This window comes from Arctopsyche grandis, chromosome 12 (assembly GCF_051622035.1).
Source record: "Arctopsyche grandis isolate Sample6627 chromosome 12, ASM5162203v2, whole genome shotgun sequence".
NCBI lineage: Eukaryota > Metazoa > Arthropoda > Insecta > Trichoptera > Hydropsychidae > Arctopsyche > Arctopsyche grandis.
In genome coordinates this window covers 12,741,356-12,754,447 of record NC_135366.1, presented here as the reverse complement: position 1 = coordinate 12,754,447, position 13,092 = coordinate 12,741,356, and the positions used below count along the sequence as shown (strand labels likewise).

Here is a 13,092-nt window from a genome sequence, read left to right as displayed (position 1 = left end):
TCAGATCCAAATTTTCCTATACGTAGAATTAGGGTAGGGGATTGTTTCAGTGTCATTTCCAAAAACAAATCTCACCCCCTTCGTGCATAACTTGCATATTTTATGATCGAATCGAGATTTAGTATGCGAAAAGTGATTGTAAAGCAAGGGTCATAAATTCACAACAGGCTTTATTCAACATCCTATGACAACATTAAATATTTAATAAACTAATACCGTGCGGCAAAAACGACATTTATCATAGCTGCGAGTATGTAGAAGGGGAAGGGGGGAGAAGAAACGATAAACAGGGGATGAAGACACCCGCAGTTATAATCGTCCTATTTTGTAAGCACAACCCTGTTTTATGCTCCTGTAAAATAAATAAATGAACAACCCTTAAATGAAGGGATGGCTTTGGGGTAGGAAACCCCCCATGGAAAAGTGATAAGATATTCTTCTCGGTTCTCAAAATCTCTTCGTACGAGCGCAATAGCACCCCAGGACCAATAAAGCAAACGAGATTTAATTAAACTTAATTTTGCGCCAAAATATCAACTCCTCCCCATTTTCTACCCCTCGTATGTGATATAAATGCGGATTAACGTAATTATTAAAATTCAAATTATTCTGAAGCAGGTCGTTGATGGTTTCATATAATAATACTCCCAGTCTCTCCTTCATCTCTCTTAATTTGATTGAACGTATGTAATTTTTTTAATCAAGTCATATTTGAAATTAAACACAATTAATTGTCATATTGCTTTTGTTTTGTCAATAAATGAAATTTATTTTCAATCTCACCAAAGTAGATTTCAAAATTCAATTAAACATTGTTTTGTTTCAATCAAAGTTTTATATTTAATTTTAAAGTCCATCGACAAATATTTTTAAAGGTAAATGATATAACTTAGATCATTGTTGTCTTTGCTGCTTTAGAGTGTATAGTCAAGTCACATCGAGCAGAATTTAAATAGCACACTGTGACCCAAAAAAGCGTAACTTTTCAGGGGTCATGGGCCATTTTCGAAAGACGAATTGCGTGCGCGAGAAAGCTTCCCCTTCTGTTGTCTCAAATTGAGCGCTCGTAGCACAATATATGTGCACAACGTGGTAGAAAAGGAGCTTTTAAGGAAGGCTATTGCTTGCTTTACACCTCGAAAGAAAGACGAAAGTGTGTTTGTGACCGAGACAAAGGGGGAATTAGGGAAGTAATAAAAATGGGTAACGAGCCTTGCTGAACCGACAGCATTTTTGGTGGAAAATCTCGCTACGTCTACCTCCTTCGTTTATTTAGTCGTTCGTTTACTCTTAACTCGTTTAATAATTGTCTCATAATCACGTCAACCTTTTGTGTTACACTTGCTTCTTCAGAAAATCAATTATGCTTTGGTTGTCCTCTGCCTATTATGAAATTCAATTTCGGTAGTTGATGTCACCAAAGCTCAAACGTTGTCACTTTTATTGCTTTTTTAATCAAATGCAATATGAATTGGACTCATAGATAGTTATTTTATTAAACCTATAATTCAAACGATAGGGAAGAAAACTAAAAAGAAGGGTGAATAACATAACGGAAAACACAATTACTCACAAAGGTTATAGAATAAATCAAACCCTCCCTCAATTCCTGTTAAACTTATTTCAAAACAAACTTTCAAAGTAATGTATAAAATGATTCATATTTAATGCCGCAATCTTTTTTATCAATATTTTTCTTTTCATCCATCATACACATTTGACATGTTGTTTATTTCAAATATATTTACAATGCCAGTTCAAATATTTTATTCCAGAATGCCAAATATTTTGTTACTAAATAAAAAGTTATTTATAAAATACATATATGTATACATTAAAATATAAAATTTCAATGAAAAAAGTAAATAATGAATGGATATGTTTTAAAAAGAAATTGCATTAAGTATATTTGGCTGGTATGACTTAATGTAAGATCTTTTTATATATATCACTAAAAAGAAGGCCGTTTAGCATCTTTCTTTTTACTGCAATTTAACATTCTGTGTAACATCAGGGTTTTATGTTGAAGCGCTGATTAAAACTTTGCCGACGTTCTGCTTTCACCCTGAAAAACCAGTGACAAATGAAAAATGTATAAAGTACTTTAATTAAGTAGCCAAATTTTCAAGTTCGTTGATTTGTAGTGCCAGATTATTTTTAAACGTCCATATTTGAATACGGCATATTACACCTAAGTAATGGAACTCTCATACATACATAAAATGTCTATTGTAATTTTTATGTTATGTTATGTATGCCGTATGCATTGCGATGGATATTTCGAGCACATTATAAAATTCTGTACTTTCTAGTCTGTGGCGTATAAGAAATGTATAAATTAATGTGTTTGTATAATTAATATGTAAGTGAATGCTGTACGGAGATTGGGTGTTTTTAAAACATGTTGAACCGCGGTTTTATTATCGTAAATTTATTGAAGATAAATATCAATTATTGTATAGTGTAATAATTAAATAATAAATGTATTGGGGCAATCACTGACCGATTGTGTTGTTTTATTTCATAAATTTTGAGAATAAAATGAATATGGAAGATCTGATAGTGATTGGGAGTGATATAATACCTTCATCTGCAATGAAATATGTCAAAGATAAGGATAAGTAACATTTGTTCTCCACAAAACATTGAATATATGAAATAGAAAGGTATGTAATTATGAAAAATTAATGTTTTATGATAAAATTAATAATGTATGCTAAGTAAATTACCCTACATTGAACAAATTATGTTTGATGTAAATTAAAAGTTAAAGGTTATACATCGGAATTTGCGGAAAAGATTAATCCTTTTATGAATATAAACCTTGTAAATATGGGCGATTTCTTCAAAGAACTATTGACAGAGAAAGCGACGCGTATTGGTTAAAAATAATAGCTTTTACTGCTAAATTAGTAAACAAGCATTATTTCAATAGATGTCGGTATTTAGTATTTAATTATTATTTTTAAAAGTTTATATTTTCATTACAAGTTTTTTTTAGCTTCATTGATTTTTAAGTCATTTATAATATAAATAAAAATTAATTACAATTTTAAAAACTTTATTTTAGTATTGAATAAACGATAATATTACATGTATTTACTGTAATATAATAATTATAACATTCATGCCTGCTTTCCGTACACATTATTAAAATACAAATGTGTAATCACTTTGAGTTTTCTCTACTTTTCTTAATATTTATTTTTTTTAAATTTATATAAAAATATTATAATTTATGATTAATATAATTCTTAAAAAAAAGTCAAAATGGGGATTTCCCGTACCGGGAATCGAACCCGAGCCTCCTGGGTGAAAGCCAGGTATCCTAGCCACTAGACCATACGGGATGTGTCTGAGGTGCTTCATTTACTGTTTATAACTCATTTTCACTATTTTTAATTAAAATTGATAAATATTTATTTATTGTCAAATTCATACTTATTCGGTTCGGTGATTATTAGTCAAATGTGAACCGGTCACAGGACAACCGGTCGCTCTAGATCGGTCACACGTGATCACCCGTCACACTAAAACTGGTTGACCGATTTTAGGGTGTGACCAGTTTTAGTGTGACGGGTGATCACGTATGACCGATCTAGAGCGACCGGTTGTCCTGTGACTAGTTCACATATGACTAGTAGTCCGTTTACCACTTATTCATATATTGTTTTTAAATTAAAATTTGGTATTGGCTCATTCATATTCAAAATTGGCATTCGGTTTTTGGTAAATAATTACAGGCTTTCCAATTAACAATAGACTATTTGTATATTATAATAATATTATTATTGCTTTATAAATCGCTTTTTCTTCCCTCACCCTTCAAGTTTCTATTTTCAACTTTTTTGGATTTTTGTTTACACATACATATTTACTTGTTATATAGATAAAAAATAATCTTTTTAACTCTTTTGAAAAATTTACAAACACAAAAAATATATTCTTTATTAAATCTCGCAACGTTTTAACGACGTCAGAGAGGTCTAAAGCTGGTTTAATTTTAGAATCATGCATATAAATATTATGGTCGGAGTTTGCGGTGTTTAGACTCTAGCGGTGCAGTTGCTGTTGTCCGGTGACGGAGCAAGTTTGGTTCTCATCTCCCAAAATGGTAAGAACTTGTTCTTTTCTTAGTATATATTGTTATTTATAATACCCCTTCTATTTTAAACTATATAGTTTGATAAAAATCTATTAAACAATAATTTCACATACTTTTACACATAATCCTAACCTATAAATATACTTCAATTATGCCGGTCATTCTCAGACCCGTCAAAATTGTGCAGTATTTAAACGATCGTTTCATTTCAGTTTCGAAATCAATATGACAGTGATGTCACCGTGTGGAGTCCTCAGGGTCGACTCCACCAAGTTGAATATGCTATGGAAGCGGTGAAATTGGGCTCGGCCACTGTTGGCCTTAAATCCAAGGAGTGGGCCATCTTACTCGCCATCAAAAGGGCCACCAGTGAATTGTCTGCTCACCAGGACAAGCTGATCCCCATTGATGCTCACATTGGAATTTCCATCGCTGGGCTTACAGCTGACGCCAGGATGCTTAGGTGACAATACTTGCCATTTTAAATTCAACATTAAATTTTTATGCAGTTCAAATATAAATATACAATTGTTTATTATCAGTCGTTATATGCGTACGGAATGTTTGAACCATCGATACTCGCATGATGCTCCATTACCTGTGGGTCGTCTTATAGGAGCCGTAGGAAATAAATTGCAAGTGTGCACTCAACGCTACGATAAGCGTCCTCTGGGTGTAGGCTTACTTGTAGCTGGATACGATGTTAGTAACATATTCGGACAGTTTCAATACAGGTTTTTTTTAATATTATTAAGTATTTGCTAACATTTGTCTTTGATTGTAGGATAAAGGCCCACACATTTATCAAACGTGTCCATCGGCTAATTATTTCGACTGTGTCGCTATGGCTATCGGAGCTCGATCTCAATCAGCTCGTACCTATTTAGAGCGTCACCTTTCTGAAATACCCAATTGTGAACTCAATGATTTGGTAGCTCATGGATTACGTGCTCTGAGAGATACGTTACCTAATGATCTCGATCTAAATTCAAAGGTTTTGCTGCTTCTCAATAATAATTCATAAATTACATTTGTAGTTTTCATTTTATCATACTTATATATTCGCCTACTTTCAGAATGTGTCGATTGGCGTTGTCGGAAAAAATCGGGATTTTACCGTGTCGGATGAAGAAGAGACAAAGATGTTCTTGACTTTGGTAGAAGGTGAAGAACGACGAGGTGGTAACTTTGGAGGTGACGGTGGAGATGATGGCGGAGCGCCTCCGGGGGACGACAAGCCCGAGGATCGACCGGAACCAACTCCAGCGGTATTTAAAAGCCTTTCTTATGATCCATTGAATATATTATGACTTGTTGTAATTACTTTTTATATTCGTATCGATGCAGGTCGCGATGGAGACAGAATAAATCTTGACGACAGACTTCAGCAGCCCTCAGACTTGGAAACGTACAATGAAAACTTATCAAGCCCTCATAAAAACTTCAAATTTGTATTTTACAATAAGTCGCTGAATACTTCATCTACTTTATTTCCTTCTCGTCCCTTTCGTTTGGCATTTAAAGACTTTTGTGGCCGGTAACGCTAGACAAAATTTAACGTTGCCGGCCACAATACTTTTATGAAAGAATGCAATTTTTTTAATATAATATCATATAATCGTAACTAATTTTGAGGAATAAAATGCCTTCTTAACTTTGTAAAAATTTGTTTTATTTTTAACAATTAATATATATATTGTACAACAGGTAAAAATATCAATCTTATATAAATTCGATGAATGTGTTCGATTAGCATGTAATATCTATGAATAAACAACCAGTAGTAAGAATTAGTCATTAGTCTCAAAATCATCTAAAAACAAATAGATATATGGAGACCATGCACATATGCAGGGCCGGCGAGAAGGGGGGGAGGGGTAAAGTTCTAGGGCCCCGGACTACTTGAGAGGCCCCATGTTGGAATTCGTACCTACTATATGATACTTTCTTATTCAATTATTTTAAAAAATAGCAACTAATATGTATGTAGATATTTTTCTAATAGTTCTGATAGATATTTCGCATATTAAAAATATATCTAAAAGAACTTTTTTTTATAGTTTTATAGGGCCCGAAATTATTTTTCCAAGGGCCCGAGATTTCTCTCGGCGGCCCTGCACATACATACATATGTACTACATATATACGTAATGTAAAATCTTGTGACCTCTTACTACTTTACATATAATCAAGTTCATCTTGAAAATGCGTATACATAAAAGAATATTCTAAAATTTATGGTAAATCTTGCATAACAATATTAAAATGTAAAAATACTTTTCTTACAAGTTTGGCATCTTTTTCGTTGATAGTTCGTATTAAAACTTCAGTATAAAATTGACATACATACACTTATAAATAGCACCGATTAAATATATGTATAATACAACTTTCTGTCGATACATTCTGTACAATACAAGAGTAAATAAATTGAATATATATATATATATATATATATATATATATATATATATATATATATATATATATATCTATATATATATATATATATATATATATATATATATATATATATATATATTTATATATTTTATACACAAATTATTGTCATTGTGATTTGACAAAACCACATTTAAATTTTTTCTGAATATTTACATAGATATAAAAGACGTGTGGATGAGAATTCGTTAAATATTGCGATAATGATTTTGTGCCTTCACAATAATGTTCTCATTTATAATTTTTTTATTATTTTATACTAAACGCAAATGTGATGATAAAATACAACAGCGGACATCTATTAAGAATTTGAAACAAGCCCATCAGATATCAAATTAAGTTTTGTATATCTGTAAGCTTTCAACTAGAATTATATACTTAAATTGACATTCTTTGGAGTCATTGTATTGCCAATATGTTTTACATAATTGTATCTAAATTGATTAATTATATAATGCAAGTAATTGTAATAAATTTACATCATATTTGACAATTCAGGGAGGTCATACTAGCGTGTCTAGTGGATAATTGGGAACATTGAAATTGTAATTTACATCCACATATTGGTTTTTACTTACATCTAAAGATACGTTATATTGCACATTATCATTACAATGCTGAGGGTATTGTTCTTCTTCATCAACTGTGTTCAAACGATTCAACTGCACTTCCAGTGCTTGCTTTTCCAATTCTTCTTCTTCCAACTCTTTGCATAAATCGTCCAAGAGCTTTTTCCGCTTTTCAAGCTGGTCTGACGCTTTTTCCATTTCAATGGCAGTGCTTTCGATTTCCTTCGAACTGGATTCCATTTGTTTTCTTATGCTTCCTAGCATATCTACTATTTGTTCCTCATTTTCTATATAACTAATTTGATCTTCACTAAGATATCGCCTCATTTTGGCACCCAACCGCACCATCAACTCCTCTTCTCTCTGTAATCTCTTATTGATAATAGCTAATTTTTCTAATATATCTATTTGCTGTTGTACTCTACTCAATTCATCGGATGAGTTTTCCGAATTGTCTTCCGGTTTCGTTGGCACTAATCTGTTCGAGTTGATCTGGCAAATATCAGCCAGCTCCTTGGTGAGGTAGTGCTCTCTGAGTAGATGTCGTCCTCTGGACCTCCTTTTAGTAGGTCTCTGGGGACTACCACTGACGCCAACACCACTGTCACTGTTCCCTGCTGGACTGTCTGTTGCTTCGCTGCTACGTGCTTGGTTGTCGTTCGCTTCACTACTGCTTGTTTTGACGGCGCTACATGAAGTTTTAGCTTCGTCCGCATCTTTGTTGGTATCTACATCTTGAGCATTATCGTTCTTTTTATTGGCCTCTTGATGTTTAGCAATATCCCTTAAATAACTTTCAAGCAAATAATTTGGTCCGTGTTTTGCCATTCTGGTTCTATGAGCTTGCTCTTCGAGTTGGTCGATCTGTTGATCTTGCTCCCTAAAACAAAATTCTGGATTGAAACTACAATCTTACATAATAGATACATTAAGGAAAAATAATGGAAAATGGTAAACCTAAGCTTCCTGGCCTGGTGATGGAGTGTATCACCCTGTGCTCGCAGCAGTCCAGGCAACAGGCGCGAATGCCGAGGACGACGTCTCCGCGAAGACACGGGAGAGCCCCTCGGAGGACTGCCACAACCGGAGTCCCCAGAACTTTCCACATAACGAAGACTAAACCTGATCTGAAATTGATACAAATTTAAATTACGACACCTACAAAATAAATCTGACTATTATATACATAGTTCTCAGGCCATACCTCGGATTGAGCATCACCCCATGCGTTCCAAATATCCAATATGGTAGCATTCGGTGCGAGCGGCTGTTCAACGCTACGCCACCGCTCCGTGATCACCCATTCTTCTTCTAGCGATCTTCCACCATCTCCACTACCTGTAACAACATTTTCAATATTAGAAGAGACAAGCTTTCTGACACAATTCAATATTCCATTAAATTCTATAATTATTTAGTTCTGTAAATGCCCATATTTTAGTTCAGTAAAAGTGATCGTCCTCGTAGAAAAGTTTCTCGAAAGCTAGAAATTACTACAGGCATCCAGAGACACATTCTCATTCTAAAGCATTATATATGTATTTACATACATATATGCCTAGAGTTCTACGGTTGTCCGGTCTACATCTAGATCCGATACAGTGTGCATTTAATTTAATCCTTTACTAAATTTTTGTATTTACGTACATATACATATGAGTCGAGTAAACTTCTTGGTAATGGACTAAAGGAAATAATTGTAATACGAACTATGACTAAATTAACAATCGCTTACCTTGCCGTTGTTGACTAGGCGGAGTGTGGAGCAGAAGAGCCCTCACGAGATCAGCGCAGGTAGTATCGTTACGGACACCACTGACCCACCTCCTGCGTCCTCCAACCCACACACAGACCTCAGCATCGCTCCAGGCCTCCTCCTCACCGTCCATTCTTGTTCGCCACCTGTAAAAAATGCAAAATAAAATTAATAAAAAAATCTAATTTAAAGAATCACCACGAATTGTTGAGCACGCCTGACGTATAATTTGAAGGTTGTTACGTACAGTAGCCGGGTATATTATAGAGAACTGATTGCGTGACCAGCTTGTCGGCATTGCGGTACATTTATCGATCCACAGACTCAAACGAATGGCGGCCCCCTAAACTTACCACAATCAACTGCCTGTCAAATTTATATATACTACATACATATGTATATGCTTTTAAAAATTATGAACCTTTTTATAAAGTTAAAACAATGAAAAATCGTCAAATTTTCCCAAGGGAACATGCGTACGTATCAAATAGACATCAACGAACGATCAAGACAAAAACCCAACCATTTATCATTTTATTGTCATTTGTTTATTTTTTGTATTTATTTATAATGGAAACTGTTTTAAATATTTTAATTGATGATGTGATTGTCAACAACGAAACCTCAAAACTACGTGTTAACGTGTTGGCGTTCTACACGGTAGCTGTGATGAGTATGCGGTGACTCATCAGACGTCGTGAGCTGTCTACTTCTCAAATACCATTGTCCAAGCTCTCACCTTACACATAAGCATGCATTTAATATAAGACATCTAATTCGAACCCTTATTATAATATCGAAAGCTGCGATTAATCGGACATCAAATTTGGAATATTTGTATTATCAGAAAATCAACGATATAATACATTTAAAATGAATCAAATGAGTTCTTATATTCTTAATATGCAAAATTGAAATTTCTAATTGTATCGTTGTATTATATTATATATACTATCAATTGTTGGAACTAATGTTTATTATAATATGTAGTCGGGTGCTTTGTTTTTAAAATAACAGTAAATTATTTTGTACAACAAAAAGACTACCAATTTACACTTGATAATTAATACAAAATGTTACAAAATAATAAAAGCAAATTTTATACAATTACGTACGATGAAAAAAAAATGCAACGTTGCTTTTTTAATGTTACTACAAAACGGAACAAAGACAGAGGTCAAAGCTCTGTGAAATGGATGTTACCAGAATACAACTGGAACCTAGCAATAATGCGTGAACCGTGAATTACTCTACAATGGGACTCAAATAAACAATACACTAAAAGAAAACTGAAATTCAGTACATGATTCATTTTGAAGAATATATACGAGTGTTGAAATTTGCCCGTCCATCCATATAATAGATAACTTCTCAAAATGTGTTTCGCCGATAAACGGAGATATGAGCCCATGAATCACCACCCACGTGCCATGGAATCGAAATACACTAAACAAAATAAAAAAATAATGATAATCAAAACTCATGCGATCAACACCGCATTTTTTTCGGTAAGCATCGTGTTGTTATCTAAATATCCAACCAGTTCTGTAACAATGGGCCAACAACAGCGCCAGACACCTTTTGGTATTCAACATAGACGTCGCACAGCTTCCTGTTCTGCGCCAAAACCCGCTCACGAAACGGGATAAGATACGATCGACTATAGTTTACAAATCACATTATCGCACCACGTAGACAATAGATTAATTTTACATTGTAAAAAAAAACTTTAATGTATTATTTTGTACCCTTTTGTATACATTTGATGTAAAGGTCAATTCGTCGTACGGTACGGTTCAGCAAGCAAGTGGATCGAGGAAAAGGTTATCATGGGGTAACATTCACCGCGTGTCAAATTCAAAGAATCATTATTGGGTACACTTTTTCAACGGCACATTACGAAAATTTGCATATTTCCTTTATATTTTATCGATAAGTGGCCGATTTCGAAGGAAATTGCATAACCGGAAGTGGTCGTTTCACGAACGCCCATTATACTCTCTTCAATGCACGATTCGTGAGTAGCCGATTCGAACAAGTACATGCATACATACATATGTATGTATGTACATACGAAGTGAGAAATTTAATATGTAAAGCCGAAACTTGAATTCTTGGAAATATTATCAATAATACATACCATGTATGAGAAAGTGTACGTATGTAATATAAGTGAGCTTTCACGGATATCCATTTTCAGTAATACTCATAAAAAAGCACAAAATTTTGTTGTAAAGCATTGAATTTTAGTTTAAAACAAAATAATTTTGTTTTTATAAAAACAAATAGGGTAAAATTTCATAAAAGCGCAATACATAGTACATACATTTTGCGCTTTTCGCATTAAAGTAACAAAACATGAATCCCTTGAATTTCAATTGTATTCATAGACATAGTACCCTAAGCTTTTTCTCAAATTCAATCCCAAAATAACGAATTGCAATTCAATGTAGAAACTGACATAACAACAAACATATGTAATTAATATGATTTTAACTAATAAATTTCATAGATTCGTTGACATGTGTAAATTTCTCTCTTCTACACAAAAAATAAATCGGACACAGTTCGGTCAATAGTTTTTTTTTTTGTTAAAAGAGCTTCTGTTTTCCTTACTGAAACCACTTTGTATAAAACTATTACACTTTTTTATTTATTTATTATTTTTTTATTGAAAATTTATATTTACCATGGTGACGGGTTTTATCGCAAGGTGAATTTTGTACGTATGTAATTTATATCAATTTATAATATTGTTTTTATAAATTTGAAATTATATTCAAATAATGATGAGGAACGAGGATATCAGATAAATTGAAAAATTTTTATAAGAAAAGATTGACTTGAAATCACAAATATCCAAGTCTGATCAGTACTACATAAATACTCGAAATAAATTATTATCAATTGAGGTCAACCCAGGGCTCGAACTAGGAAATTTATCAGTGGTTAACATTAACGCAACCACCAAACTATACTGCTGGATATGTGTATGCATATAATCAAGACAATTGATTCGATCTGAATTAAAATAAAATATTAGATCATTGTAAATATCACAAAAACATTTTATTTTTTATTCAATCAATCATGCACACTGGACTTAGAAATCGCTCTAATGACGAGTGTACTGTACAGATCAAAAAATATCAATTATAAATACATAATTATTTTTTTTTTACATTAAACCCGAAATCTAAGGTCAAAAATTGTACAGAACCATTGTAAGCATTAAGCAAAGTAAATACGATCAACATTCATAGAAACATCTATGGAGAAATTTGCAGCATTAATACAAACTAGCGAAAAATCAAGATGCTGAATAACTCGAAATTTTGCGAGAGAGATGGACAGGGATGCCAGTTTTGCAGGAAGCCGTTTCAATGAAAATCTGATAAATTGGAAAACTCTAACAGGAAACGATCGGCCTGGAGTCACAAACCAATATCTAGCCAGCAGCAACCAGTAAAACTTCAACTCTTGACCACTTTATTCTAAATAAATACTATTTTCAATTTTCATTGAGTACATATCTCTTGATGAGTCTTATTTTATTCTATAAAGAATGTATGTAGAATATTTAAGAATTCGTATAGAGATGGCTAGAACAGTGTTTATCAAGATTAAGGTGGCGCTTACAAACAAGAAACTCAATTTTCAATCTTCGTACGCGTTTGAGATTTGCGAAGAATTATGTACGTCTGGTCGGTGTTTCTATATGGATGCGAAACGTGGACTCTGGATACCAAGATGTACAGCCGCATCAAAGCTTTTGAGATGTGGATCTACAGGCGTATGTTGAAGATCCCATGGACCAAAAAAGTATCAAATGAAGTTTCTGTCATCAAGCGGAGAAAAATAGAGTATCTCCGACCAGTCGCGTAACTATAATACATATGTACTATGCCGCACGGGCATGCGGTGCATGCGGGCCTTTTAGATTTAAGGGCCCAAAAGGTTTTAAAATAAAAATACTAGACATTTTTCTAATAAAGTTTTGAAAGTCTTCTTAAAATTATTCATATGACTAATAGGAAACACTATTTAAAGTTTTATGGTCCAAGTTTGATACGCAACACATTGCGTGTCGAATTTTCACCCATCTTTACTCCTTCTTACGACATTCAATAGTTTTCCGTTATGGTACAGTCATAATATTTGTCTGCAATTATCTATAAAAACGATGTTAAAATAAAATGTTT

At 33.2% G+C, this 13,092-nt stretch overlaps 3 protein-coding genes and 1 non-coding gene across 7 annotated transcripts in view; 1 reads left to right on the top strand and 3 right to left on the bottom strand.

The window, feature by feature from the left end:
- LOC143920309 (myogenesis-regulating glycosidase-like) overlaps positions 1–13,092 on the bottom strand; it is a 950,780-nt gene that overhangs the window by 620,548 nt on the left and 317,140 nt on the right. The window lies entirely within an intron of this gene.
- Positions 3,279–3,350, bottom strand: TRNAE-UUC (transfer RNA glutamic acid (anticodon UUC)). The gene has a single exon. It is a non-coding gene; the product is annotated as a tRNA-Glu (tRNA).
- LOC143919620 (proteasome subunit alpha type-1-like) lies at positions 4,008–5,770 on the top strand. Its single transcript, XM_077442014.1, has 6 exons — positions 4,008–4,114; positions 4,318–4,568; positions 4,648–4,807; positions 4,890–5,099; positions 5,182–5,373; positions 5,453–5,770. Exons 1-6 carry the CDS (start codon positions 4,112–4,114, stop codon positions 5,471–5,473), a joined length of 837 nt encoding a protein of 278 aa, XP_077298140.1. The 5' UTR covers positions 4,008–4,111; the 3' UTR covers positions 5,474–5,770.
- The window catches only part of LOC143919883 (uncharacterized), a 62,313-nt gene continuing 56,042 nt past the window's right edge, over positions 6,822–13,092 (bottom strand). For all 4 annotated transcript variants that reach the window (XM_077442443.1, XM_077442448.1, XM_077442445.1 and 1 more), the window contains 4 exons: positions 8,870–9,036; positions 8,339–8,472; positions 8,092–8,261; positions 6,822–8,014 (listed from right to left, as the gene is read on the bottom strand). In XM_077442443.1, coding sequence (XP_077298569.1) covers positions 7,069–8,014; positions 8,092–8,261; positions 8,339–8,472; positions 8,870–9,023 — 1,404 coding nt within the window. In that variant the 5' untranslated portion in view covers positions 9,024–9,036 and the 3' untranslated portion in view covers positions 6,822–7,068. The remainder of the gene's footprint in view (positions 8,015–8,091; positions 8,262–8,338; positions 8,473–8,869; positions 9,037–13,092) is intronic.